The sequence below is a fragment of the Platalea leucorodia genome, assembly GCF_965183815.1.
Source record: "Platalea leucorodia genome assembly, chromosome: 6".
NCBI lineage: Eukaryota > Metazoa > Chordata > Aves > Pelecaniformes > Threskiornithidae > Platalea > Platalea leucorodia.
In genome coordinates, this window is record NC_138828.1 from 60907048 (window position 1) to 60920174 (window position 13127).

The window sequence follows — 13127 nt, forward strand, 5'->3', positions numbered from 1 at the left end:
GAGCATCTTCGCCGCGGCCCTCCAGCTCGATCGGCGGCGGCGGGGCAGGACCGCGCCCACCCGCAGTAAGTCTCTGGGCTGCGGCTTCGGTGCCGGCCGCGGGTCGCCCCGTCGCTGTGCCTGGGGGCTCCCCGGGGCGGTGGCGGCCTTTCCCGCCAGCTGCCGCCCCCCAGAGCGCGGGGTCCGGTTGCGGCCGGGGAGCCGCGCTCCGCCGCGGCCGGCGGGAACCTTTCCGCTGGGCTCCCGGGGATGGAGCCCGCCGAGGTCGGCCCCGGCCCGAGCCGCCCGGGGCGGAGCGGGGTCGGGCTCCCGGCCCGCTCCCGCCACCGGGGAGGAGGCGGGAGCTGCGGCCTCCGCGCTGACGGCGCCTTTCCCGGCCGAGGGGCTCCGGGGACGGGGCGGGGTCGGGCCCGGCCCGGGGGTCCCGGCCGAGCGCGGCCTGGCGCGGCTCTGCCCGCCGTGGGGCCGCGGCGGTCCCTCCCTCCCCTGCGCGCTGCCGGCAGCAGTGGTCCCTGCTCACGCCTGTTACTGTCGTGGCATCGCAGCTCCCGGGCCTGGGGGGTGGTGTTTGCGCTGGCAGGCTGCAAAGCGACCACAGCAACCGCTTCCTCAAGGGCCGGTGCGTGGAGCGGGGCTGGCTCCAGGGCCGTCCCGGGCGGGAGCGGGACGTTGCCGTTCATCTTGAGAGATCAGCTGTAAGAAAACGTTTCTCTCTGTGGCAGCGTAATAAAATCTCAAATCACTAATGCTCTTTTATTTCCTTGAATTGTTGGCCAGTATTTTCCTTTATAACTCTCAATCCTCCTTTTTCCCCCCTCCTCTTACTAGAGCAATCATGTTTGAAATTAAGAAGATTTGCTGCATTGGTGCTGGTTATGTTGGTGGGCCAACCTGTAGTGTTATTGCACAGATGTGTCCCAATATCAAAGTTACTGTTGTGGATGTCAATGAGGCCAGAATCAATGCCTGGAATTCAGATACGCTTCCAATCTATGAGGTAAATGTGTCTCACTGTTGTCTCTTCTTCCAGCCGGTATTGCATTTGCTTCCCTCCCACCACATGGCATTTCCACATGGCCCACTTCTGAAGCTTGATAAGTATAGCACAGTGATGTCCTTCAAAAAGAGTATTCTGGAACAGCTGCTTGTCACTACTGCTCATTAAACCAGATTTTTGAAATAACTTAATATGTCTAGTGCAGGCAGGTATTTAAGGATTATATGTAAGGAAAAATGTAACTCACTATATAGTGAATTGTGTTAAATCATGCTGACTTTCCTTTTGGACCCGATTGAATCATAACATAGTCCTCTTATTCAGCTACAGGTATTGTCTGCTGTGTTGTAGTACGATATGAGTGAAAGCTTACTGGGCGGTAAGCTTTATTCCCATTCTGAGTACTGCCAAAATCCAATCTGTGCTGCCCATCTTAACCATGTAGTAAGATGGGGACAGTCACGTTCCTGATTCACTTGTACCATAAACCTCCAATCTGGCCTGGGAAGACTAGGTCAGATAAAGATTATTTTTAAATGTATCACACTGTCACTCTGTCATTACAGAATGACTTTAATTTGAAGACGTATAAAGTATTTTTCTATTTTGCTTCTCTTACACTTGGTTTTTCTTTTTCATTCTTTTTCACTGTTAAAGAATAGGTCTCTTTCTTTCCTTCATTCTTTCTTTTTATAGGTTTGAGGTCTTTTTGTTAATGGGAGTGAAAAATTATCTTCACTCAGCTCCCAAAGACAAGGCATGTTCCCTGGTACTAACAGTTACTCTTTTGCTATAAGAAGTCTTCTGAATCCTGTCTGTGCTGTAACACTCATATAGTTGGTTCCCCCCCCCCCGCCCCCATACTGTGACTCTTTAAGCAAAGATGAATAGACCTTCTTCGTCATACATATTCAAAGGAAGATGTGTATAATGCTCAGATTAGCAGGTGAGACATGAATAAAGATCATAAAAGCAAGTACTTTGTTTTCTATAAACACTTAAACTGAATGAGGTAAAGTAGAGCTAGTCTTGGCATTTTTTTTTTTAAAAAAAAAAAAAACCAACCTAAACTCACAACATCTGTTTCCTGGAATGGTGTCCTTAACTTACAAAGAATGTATAAAAACTGCCAAGAATTAGTTCAGACAGTTGTAAAATTGAGTCATTGCACAGTGAGGATTTTTGTATTTATTGTTTTGGGTTTTTTCTTTCCAGTATCAGAAATTGTCTAGTGGGCTGCCTTTCTATTTACATCCCAGTAAGACCATAGTTGGAACACTTGATGGGTTGTAACACATGTTATTCTGCCTGTACTGACCTGTGTTTACCTTTTAAGTAGGTATTTGTTATAACGTGAGACAGCAAAAATGTCTTGCATAAGAAAGCTTCTGCTTTGTTTTCCTCTCTCCCTCCAGTGAACCTTTGCCTTTCTGGCACTTAATCAAATAGCTCATGTCATGATAGCCATCTCTCAAGTTGGGCATTTGATTGCCAAGTTACAGTGTATGACTTTATTTTTCAATATAGTTTATTTATGACAACTATGTCTTAGTTAAGTCATTCTGTAGACCATTCTAATATGGAGGATTGCTCATGTACACATGGCCTTCTGCTCCTCTTGTCTGTGTGGAGGTGTTAAGGGAAGGGAAAGTGTTCCAGCATAGTATGTGTCTCTTGAAAGAATCTCATCAAACTGTGTCTGAGATTCTTTCACGCTGCAGGTGTGGTGCCATGATGATAAGTTTAATCTGGTCCAAACATGAGTGGTTGCCAAAAGGAGTAGGCTTTATCTGCTGCGTGTCTCCGCTGCCTGCCTTTCACTGGATCCGGGCTTGCTAATTTGGTGGAAGACTTCTTTGTGGGTTTTTTGTGTTGAATCAGTTTTAGATCTGATGTTGGGGAGATCATGGAATGTGTGGCTGAGGGAAAAGGAGAGTTGGGACCACATCTCTGCCTGCAGCCTAGGGAATATTGTAAGACTTTGCTTCTTGAGTCTGCTTGATGTCACTCTACAGGTATTTCTTTAATTGTTGCTCATGGTAGTACAATTGAGCATGGGAATAACTGGAGCCTAAAATCTGGTTGTGCAAATAATAATTCAGTGTGGCTGAAAGTTTTGGGACAGCATTTTCAGTGTTTTGAATAAGAAAGGGCTTTATTTTTTTCACTGTGTAAATCTACAGAAGCTTTACTTTACATCTGGCAGACTAAAAACATTCCACACTGAGCAAAAAAAAAAAAAAAGTCTTTCTGTATCTGAAATGGTATGCTGTTTGTTTGGGCATGCAGTTCACTGTTCTTCTAACTGCATTAACCTTAACTGTTTGGTTTTTTTTTTTTTTCTGCTTTTTTCAGCCAGGGTTAAAAGAAGTGGTAGAATCCTGTCGAGGAAGAAACCTCTTCTTTTCCACCAGTATTGATGATGCCATTAGAGAAGCTGATCTTGTATTCATTTCTGTAAGTTTAGGGGGAGAAGGTGGCTCTGTGTGTTTGTTTTTTTGTGTGTTTTTTTGTCTTATCAAATCGTTATGTTGCTCTTATGTTAGGAAGAGGCCTTTGTTTTGTCATATAGATTCAGCTAGCAATGTACTGTCACTGTATCACAGTCTTCTCGTTGTCTTTCTGTGTACTGTGGGGAAAAGTGTTAAGTAAGCTTTTTATTTTATTTTTATCTGTTTCTTATAGCCAGTAGAACATTTGACAAATGAACAGGCTGTCAAAATGATAATGTTGATGTTTAGCTTGGTGATATATATGGGGTCTTACAGCAAAATATAGTGCAGATCTGTCATTGCAGTGTACTACTGAAATCTATGGGACTTTAGTAATATTGATACGGTTCCTAGATAGGGATGCAAAGTCATATACCGATTATTGGATTACAAAGATGACTTATTTCTAAAGCTTTTAAAAAACAGTATATTAATGGAAGAGGGCGCTGGCTTTAATATTTTCTAGCTTTAGTATTTCTAAGCTGTTGACACCACTAGGAAGAGGATCCAGTCAAACATAAACAGTGTGACGTTTTGTAATCTAGAAGGTTGTTCCTAATGCAGAATCCAACAGAACTGATTGCTATTCATCTTGGTAGGCCACAGTTGAGTTATTTTTGTTACTTAAGTCCTCTTTCCTTGAGAGCTCCTCTTTGTTGTGGCACCTCAGTACAGAGCTCTCTTTCTGATAGTATTTTTCTCCATTCATTAAGTCTAAAATGAATGCTACTTGGATGGATGACTGCCACTAATACAGCCCATGTATTGCCACCTGTCCTTGGCTTAAAACATGCTGTTGTGTTTTACATGTTGTTGCCATTTCTTCTTTCAGTTTGTAATGAAAAGGACCTTCTGTCTTAATCTAAATGACGTGTTTTCCCTCATGTTGTCTTTTCTGTGTACTTCAGTATAGCAATTTTCAGCAGCTCTACACTTCGGTTTCACTGCAAAGTGGGTTTAAACCATAACTGCCTCACTAGCTGCAAGACTCTTATAATGTGAATTTTCACACTCCTAATGTGGGATAGGAAACAAGAAGTGGCTGGCTGTAATCATGAAGAAATTAATTGGTGTTTCCAGAATAAGGACTAAGTTTCACCGAAGCCTGCAGAGCTGCTATGAATTGCTCTTGTTTAAATTCTGCTTGAATAGAGGCCAGTGAGCTTTCTTCAGAAGACAAAACGGGTAATTGAGAAAGCTAATAGCTGTTCATCTGATATGGTAACTATAATAATCAGTACCTCTGGTGTTAAGAGACCTGTAACATTTCTGCCTCCTCCATGTATTCGTAACTAGGTTAACACTCCGACAAAGACCTATGGGATGGGAAAAGGCCGAGCAGCTGATCTAAAATACATTGAAGCTTGTGCTAGGCGAATTGTACAAAATTCAAATGGCTATAAAATTGTCACTGAGAAAAGCACAGTTCCAGTACGTGCTGCAGAGAGCATTCGTCGAATATTTGATGCTAATACTAAGCCTAACTTGGATTTGCAGGTAAGCATAATCTTTGAGTTGTGTATTTAAAGGCTGGTTGTTGGCTTTTGGCTTTTATCTGTTGTTTATTTCTGTGCCCGTAGGTGCTGTCTAACCCCGAGTTCCTTGCAGAAGGAACAGCCATCAAGGACCTGAAGAACCCAGACAGAGTGCTTATTGGTGGAGATGATTCTCCAGAGGGACAGAAAGCTGTCCGTGCTCTTTGTGCTGTTTATGAGCACTGGGTGCCCAAAGAAAAAATCCTCACAACCAATACCTGGTCATCAGAACTTTCTAAACTGGTTAGTGTTACTGCTGTTGTCTGCAATGAGCAAAGGGTGTAAGTGAGACAAAGCTCAGAAAGAGAAGTTCACTGACACTGAATGGTGCAGCTAGGAAAGAAGACGAGGCTAGGAGAACCCAGTCTATATGTCAAAGGATATTCATCTTTTCCAATTGTCTCAGTTGAGCTAATAGATGATATCAACTTTCCATGAAATCTTTTTATCGCTTTTATTGCTGTGTTATTTATTACTAAGAGTAAGCCTCCAGGGCTGCAGAAACTGGTTACAATCATAAAATGTTTCAAGCCCTGCAAGTTAGGCATTAGGTTATTTTGTTTAGATCCCATTAACTGGCATTGATGTATTAAACTAATTATGTTACCATTTTGTGTCTCAACAGAGTTACATAGATACTAAAGTAATCCTTCCAGTAGTAACTCCCTTTGGTCTGTGGGCATCTTGGGTTTCTGGAAGAATCAAGTTCTCTTTACTATGTTTTTTTATTTACAGGCAGCTAATGCTTTCCTTGCCCAAAGAATCAGCAGCATTAACTCAATCAGTGCTCTGTGTGAAGCTACAGGAGCAGATGTTGAAGAAGTAGCAAGAGCTATTGGAACAGACCAAAGAATTGGAAATAAGTTTCTCAAAGCCAGTGTTGGTAAACAAAAAGTCCGTCCGTCCGTCCGTCCCCCCCCCCGGCCTTCTGTTTAATAGTGCAGTAGGGCTACTAGTAGTGTTTTGAAGTGATCTCGTACTCCAAAGTCTTCTACAGCATGAGTGTGTGAAAATATTGCTGTAGAGTACTAGCATGAATCAGTTTTTCTGGTAAAATGTCTAGGACTGAGGTTGCTCTAGACCCTGGCAATCTGAAACCTGAGAGTTCAGAGTGCGTGGTTTATCCTGCCTGGCACACTGGAAAGAGAAGTTGCAACTTTATTTTTCTGAAGCAACAAAGCTGGTGAAAGGGCTGGAAGGCATGAACAAAAGGGCAACAAAGCTTATGGAAGGGCTGGAAGGCATGTCCTATGAGGAGCGGCTAAGGACTTTAGGTTTGTTTAGTTTGGAGAAAAGGAAGCTGAGGGGTGACCTCATTGCTCTCTACAGCTTCCTGAGGAGGGGAAGTGGAGAGGGAGGTGCTGATCTCTTCTCCCTGGTATCCAGTGATAGGACATGTGGGAATGGCTCAAAGCTGTGCCAGGAGAGGTTTAGACTGGACGTTAGGAAGCATTTCTTTCCTGAGAGGATGGTGAAACACTGGAACAGGCTTCCTAGAGAGGTGGTTGATGCCCCAAGCCTGTCAGTGTTTAAGAGGAATTTGGACAATGCCCTTAACAACATGCTTTAACTTTTGGTCAGCCCTGAATTGGTCAGGCAGTTGGACTAGATAATAGTTGTAGGTCCCTTCCAACTGAAATAGTCTATTCTACAACGTGTTGCTTCTGGGACTCTGCTGAGCAAAGTTCTAGGGGTCAAGGATCTCTCTATTAATTGTCACCTTAGCTGTGGTGATCTTTGGTTCTTGGCAATGATTAGAGGGAGGAAAGAACCTAATCTTAACATACTTGTTCTGAGAAATATTAATCTAAACCTCTGGGGGGTGGTGGGGAGAGCAAACCCAGGAGCTCGTCCACCCACTTGTAATAATAAAAACTTAGGGGCTATCTTAACCCAGTCTTAGGGAAACATGGTAGAACTTCCATTGACTTCAGTGGGACCTGAAACAGGTTTTAGGGCTTCTGTAACTGGCAAAGTAAGTAGGTTCAGGAATTGGATTTTGAGAGATTGTTAAGGTTTTCATTTGCTAGCAGTGAAATACTGGGAAAAATTATAATGCTGACTATGTCAATGATTGCCAAAAACTACTTGATTCCAAAGACTGGGTTAGAATAGTACCTTAGTCACCTGTAAAATAACCATTTTCTCTTTCAGGATTTGGAGGTAGCTGTTTTCAGAAGGACGTCTTGAATTTAGTGTACCTCTGTGAGGCACTGAACTTACCTGAAGTAGCCCGCTATTGGCAACAGGTACAAGTTCTTCACTAATTTTTTTGAGGGCGTGGTGTTTCTTCAGCATTCAGCTTTCAGGCATTGAGCTTTTGAGCATTGTCCACATATAATCTGTGTTTCAGCTTTAAGGAGCAGATACCTTAGTGCTGATCATCTTTACATTTTAGGGCCCTCAGCCTGACACCGGCATTTGATATTTGTGGGTGCTTAGGCTTTATTGGGGTGAATTAAGTTGTCTGGATCAAATGGATTGGGAAGTTGTCTAGAAGTAGCAGCAGAAAATGTGAAGTACAAGCATGTCTGGACTCCTGTCTTCCTCTTGCACTTGGTTATCTCTGGCCACTTTGAATTCAGAGCTTATGATCTTTTCCTCAGGGTCTACTTTTACAGTTCCTTTTCTGAAGGAACTCAGCAGAACTTGCTATTCTTTTAAATGAACGTGGTTACTGTTGTTCCCTGGTTCATGTTAGGAATGGTTGAGAAGATGTGGATGCTCTCGGGCTAGGACCAACGCAGCAGTACCAGGATGCTCAGTCTGTACTAGCAAGAGCTTCTCTATTAACCAGTGAAAGCACCTCGCCCCTCTTCCCAGTCCTGACTGAGAAAGCAGCTTTGACAAATGTGGTATGGTCAGAAGAGCAGCTTTAGTTTATTGTCTTGATTTAGGCTGTGGTGATCAAATACAAGGCTGCCTAGCAGATGCCCCCAGAATTCCAAGCGCATGATTTGCCTACCTTATTAGCAGCTTCCCCCCACTCCCCATCTTCCTTTTGGCTAGCCTTTTTTCCCCCTCACTTTTCTCCATCCCAGTCTGCTGCCAAATAAACAACCTGCCCGTAATTACTTTTTCATCATTGGTCAGTTGTACCACATCCATACTGAAGTCCAGTATTTCTTATACCATTACCTAGGTCATCATGGCCACGTGGTACTGTTGATGGGATTGTCTAGGCTCGGTTGGCTTTGCAAGGGTCTGTTCCCCAAAAGGTCCCTCATATTCCCTTCTAATTATGTGAAGCTTGGCTGGATCTCACTAATAACTGCTTATAAAACTCAGTCATCCCTCATAGTACTGTCTGTGACTTTTGTCAGCTTTTTACATTATCTGTGATGTTCAATGGCTTTCTACATCCTGTTCAGATAGCTTGATCTCCTGCCAGGGGCTAGTCAGCAGCCTAGTTACTTGCTTGCAACTATAACTCTTACATCAATTGCTTGGTACAAGGAAGCCATGGGGTTTATGTTGTCTGCCTCTGAAGAGGTTCAGATTGACATCTTCCTTACTTAAAAAGTGCATTTCATTAGGATAGACTAGTCCATGGTGGAGAGGCTTGCAATCCCATCAGTGAAGCTGAGGCTAACATACTGCATGAACCTTGTGCAAGCATCCAGGAGAGGTTTCGTTCAGTGTAAGACTTGAATGCATTGGCACACTAGGAAAGAGAAGGAGCCCTAGGTCCTGATATTTGCTTTAAGAACTACTGCTTTTATTCAGTATAAGATGTAAGCAGAAAATGGGCAATCCCTGGAGCAGCTAGGAGCTGCAGGAACTAACCATGTTACCTCAATGTTAATCTGATGAACAGGGAAAAATTAATACTGTCTTGAAAGAGACAAATTGGTTTGTCTCTGTCTTTTGAGATCACAAGGGTCCTTCTCAAAATGCAACCTACTTGGTATCTTGGCAACCGAAAGGCATAGGAACACTTACACTTTGCTCTGTGTGGAAGTGTTTTTTTATATAACAAACCCCTAGAAATTTGCATTGTTAATGTAAGCAAACTAGTTAAGGTGCTTTTAATGCTTTTTTTATGCTCTCTTATTCTCTTTAAGAGCACCTCTTTGCAGTATTTCCATATGGCTTATTAAGCTGTGGACAAATTGGATAGTAAGAACAGCTGCTGCAGGGTTAGGATAAGGTAAAGAGTGCTGTGTTCACATAGTGCAACCCCCTACCTGCACCTCCTGCTTCCTCAGAGCACTGTCATCTTGCAGAGGTCTATCTGCCCCAGCCCACGGTGGTCAAGTCATGTAACGCACACACATGTGCACCTGCATAAGCAACTGTGTGAACCCCTTCTTTGTGGCCTGAGCACCGCACTGTCAGCAGCTCATCCCAGTGCATGCACATGGGAGACCTCAGACCAGTCTGAGGACCGGGTGCAAATTCCGGAGGTATGCTGATCAGAGCAGCCCTAGAATCCTAACTCTTAGTCTCTCTGGCCTGTAGACAGGACAGGGCTCTCTAATACCGAAATCTTCATTCCTTGAAAACATACCTACAAAAATAAATGTGTCCCTCTTACCCTGTCAGCTGTTTCCTTTGTTCCCCATCACCACCCTGTTGAACTGCATAAATCTCACTGCTTTTCTTTCTTTTCCCCAAATAAATCTGGTTCACCAATATCCTTCTACTGTGTAGTTTATATCTTATGTATTAACAGCTGCTGCTGTTAATTCTTGATTTGGGTTGAAAGCCTCAAAACTGAGAGGGAAGTGTAGTTCTTGCCAGTCCATGTTGAACATTGACTAGGTGGGGGAACCTACCTTTCGTATTCTACTAGTGATCCAGCACCCTCTGTGTATTAAGGGCTGGCGATCAAAGTATGAAGCAGGCTGGAGGAAAGTTCAGGAACAATCAGAGTGAGTGAACCCACTTTCATGTAGTAACAAAAGTGAGGCACTTAAAAACCTGGTTTAACGACACTAGTTTTGTGTATTGAAATCTGTTAGTGTGGATTAAAAAGGCTAAAAATGTTCTCACAGTTGTTATCCATGGCATGTAAGGAAATGTAGGTCTGGTAGTGGGATGCCCATGTGACATCAAGTACTCTAACACTGAAATTGCTTTCCATGTTTCTGCCTAGAACACAATAAGTTGTAGATTTAAAAAAAAAAAAAATCTGAAAAATCTTAGCCTTTGACCTAGATAATGCATGATAGTATGTGTGTATATGCATCTACAGTCACTGATTAAAATAGGATTTGTCTCAGAATTTGATAAATTAACTAAATTTTTCTTTGGATTACTTATGATACTGAGTAGAAATACTTAGCTTTCTCTTTTAAGCCTCTATTAAACTTATGTGTGGGTAGCTTGGCTTGATTGTGAATAGAATCTGTTTATAGTTTAAAATCCATCGTGTTTTATATAATTCCAGGTAATAGACATGAATGATTATCAGAGAAGAAGATTTGCTTCCCGCATTATTGACAGCTTGTTCAATACTGTCACTGATAAGAAGATTGCTATTTTAGGGTTTGCATTCAAAAAGGATACTGGGGACACAAGGTAAGAAAGCAAATTCTGTTCACTAACGTGGATTCCCTACGCTTGTCACCAGCTAAACTCCCCGGTTTGAATTGCATTAATAAAAATAGATCAGATATAGGACCCTTAACCTCTTGTGACTGAATTGGTTTGTTACAAGGATTAGTCTTTCTTATATGGGTGAAACAATTGATTTGTGACCTGTACAACATACCTGAATCATTCAGGAGGTAGAGCAGATAACTCTAGTCCTTATTAACTTGCATAAGCAAAGATAAATTTTTGTCAGAGTCCTTCCATTCTCCACAGAAAAGAATGCACACATTTCTGCAGCTGGTTCTAAATTGCTATGTGAAGCCAAAGTTTCAGCTTTGTTTCCCAAAGGTGGTTAATTCTGTTTTCCTGTAAAGCTCAAACTTGATACAACTCTCTCCAACTGCAGTTTGGGGGAATGCTTATAAGCTTGATGCCCTCTTAATTATGGTCAATAGGAGTCCTGGGGCTTAGTGTCTCTTGCATGATTCAGCAAAAGAGATGTAAACTTGTTTTCCATATTATTCTCCTTGGTGTCCCTCGAGGTTTCGAGTTTGCTGCTGACATGTATTACCACTAAGTTGTTTAATGTAAAACTGGTATAAAAGCTCTGGCATTGCATATCATGACACTTGAAGACTTTCATTACTTAGAACATGCTATCTCGTTCTTTAACTGATTGATTCACTTCCCTAGAGAGTCATCCAGTATCTACATTAGCAAGTATTTAATGGATGAAGGAGCAAAGCTCCATATCTATGATCCTAAAGTACCTAAGGAACAAATAATCTTGGATCTCTCACATCCAGGTGTCTCAGAAGATAACCAAGGTAAGAATGCTTATTTAAAGCTTATTTCCCCCCTTCCCTCCCTACCCTATTCTCAAAATACAAAAGGTCTGTTCAAATACTGTAAATTAATTTTCATATTTTCACCATGGCAATGATGTGCTGTTGGCTATGCTTATTAGAGGATTGTCATAGCTCAGAGGATTACTGTAACTTTTCCCCCTTTTGCCATAGCTTTTATCTATAAATACTAATTCTGTACTGTTGTATATTTTTCTTTTGATAAATATTCATTTTAATACATGCAAAGAATTCTCTCTCTGCATAATTAAAAGGAAGAGAAAGAAGAATAGCTAGAAGTAGGAGAGACTAGTGTTGTTCTGTCAGCTCCTTTGTGTCCTGAGTCCTATCTTGCCTTAGTTCTTGCTTGCATATCTAAAGTAAGAATAAAGAAATAATTCTGGAATTCACTGTAGAGCATTCTCCCCTCCCCCATACCATTTCCAAATTAACTTGTTCCCTTAAATTCAAGAAGACTTAAAAATATTCATCTATGACTAGAAATTTCTTGGGAAAAAGCAGGGGGTATTTGGGATTTTTGTTTTCTTTCCTTATTGGGCAGGGGGAGAATGGAGATGATGGATGGATGGGGGAGAAGGAAAGATCAGGCTTCTAGAGGTGAAGAGAATGGAGGAGAATGAGCTGTGATGAAGAAGAGTGAAGGGTGTACATTATTTGACATGCCCTTGAATCAGAGGGGGAGGTGAAGGTTGCCTCTAGGCAGCTACTGGGGCAGTCAAAGGATGAAGGTAGCCCCTAGTGAGCCACGTGCATCTTCCTAGTTAACACACAGTTCACACTAGAGAACCGGGCTGTGCTGCTATTGTACAGGCAGTGACCTTTGGGAGAATCGGCATTTGAATGCTCCATAGTAACTTCAAATTCTAGAGATGCTTTTGGCTGTTAAAATCAAATTAGAAAGCTTAACTTCAAACATTTAAGTGCTCTGACTCTATTCAGATGCCAGGTACAAGCTGCTTTCATTTAAATAAATGAAATTAAAGTGACAAATGTCTTGATAGAAAACATCTCTAGGTGAGTGACTTGAAACCCCTTGTTTGTATAGGGCAAGGAGAGAGACTCATTTGCTAGGAATGCACCAGATTGATGCTAAAGATGTGTGCAGAATAAAGCTTTTATTTTCCTTCTGTTACAGTGTCTCGGTTGGTCACTATCAGTAAAGATCCCTATGAAGCCTGCGATGGAGCTCATGCCCTTGTAATTTGCACTGAATGGGACATGTTTAAGGTAAATGTTCTATTGAAGATAAACTAAAGAAAAAAAGAGGGAGTGTTATGCTACTTATTTATTGTATTTGCTTTAATTGCCCTTTACAGGAGTTGGATTATGAACGTATTCATAAGAAGATGCTGAAGCCTGCATTTATCTTTGATGGCAGGAGAGTTCTAGATGATCTTCACAACGAGCTACAAGTCATTGGCTTCCAGGTAATCAGCTGGGTGATGCTGCTGCTTATGGTTCTTTCCTTCTGCTCTTTCCCTTCTTGCTCTCTCTCCCTCTGCAATGACTGAGTAGCAAGGGGAAAAAAACCTCTTCAGGTGAGGACTTTAAATCTAAACCCATCTGTGCTTCAGTCTCTTCACTAGCGCTGTCTTCCTGCATTGCCTTGCTATTGTCATAGACTGCTCTGTTAAAATCCAAGCTACATCAGACACTGCCACCAGCACTCAGCAGCATCAGCATGCCTTGAAGCACTTCT

The 13127-nt window shown here is 42.3% G+C and overlaps 1 protein-coding gene across 2 annotated transcripts in view; it reads left to right on the forward strand.

Annotated features, from left to right (window-relative positions):
* The window catches only part of UGDH (UDP-glucose 6-dehydrogenase), a 22949-nt gene continuing 9822 nt past the window's right edge, over positions 1 to 13127 (forward strand). For both annotated transcript variants that reach the window (XM_082316409.1, XM_082316408.1), the window contains exons 1-11: positions 1 to 65; positions 829 to 997; positions 3353 to 3454; positions 4786 to 4986; positions 5070 to 5267; positions 5760 to 5907; positions 7179 to 7273; positions 10417 to 10547; positions 11256 to 11389; positions 12564 to 12655; positions 12745 to 12855. In XM_082316409.1, coding sequence (XP_082172535.1) covers positions 836 to 997; positions 3353 to 3454; positions 4786 to 4986; positions 5070 to 5267; positions 5760 to 5907; positions 7179 to 7273; positions 10417 to 10547; positions 11256 to 11389; positions 12564 to 12655; positions 12745 to 12855 — 1374 coding nt within the window. In that variant the 5' untranslated portion in view covers positions 1 to 65; positions 829 to 835. The remainder of the gene's footprint in view (positions 66 to 828; positions 998 to 3352; positions 3455 to 4785; positions 4987 to 5069; positions 5268 to 5759; positions 5908 to 7178; positions 7274 to 10416; positions 10548 to 11255; positions 11390 to 12563; positions 12656 to 12744; positions 12856 to 13127) is intronic.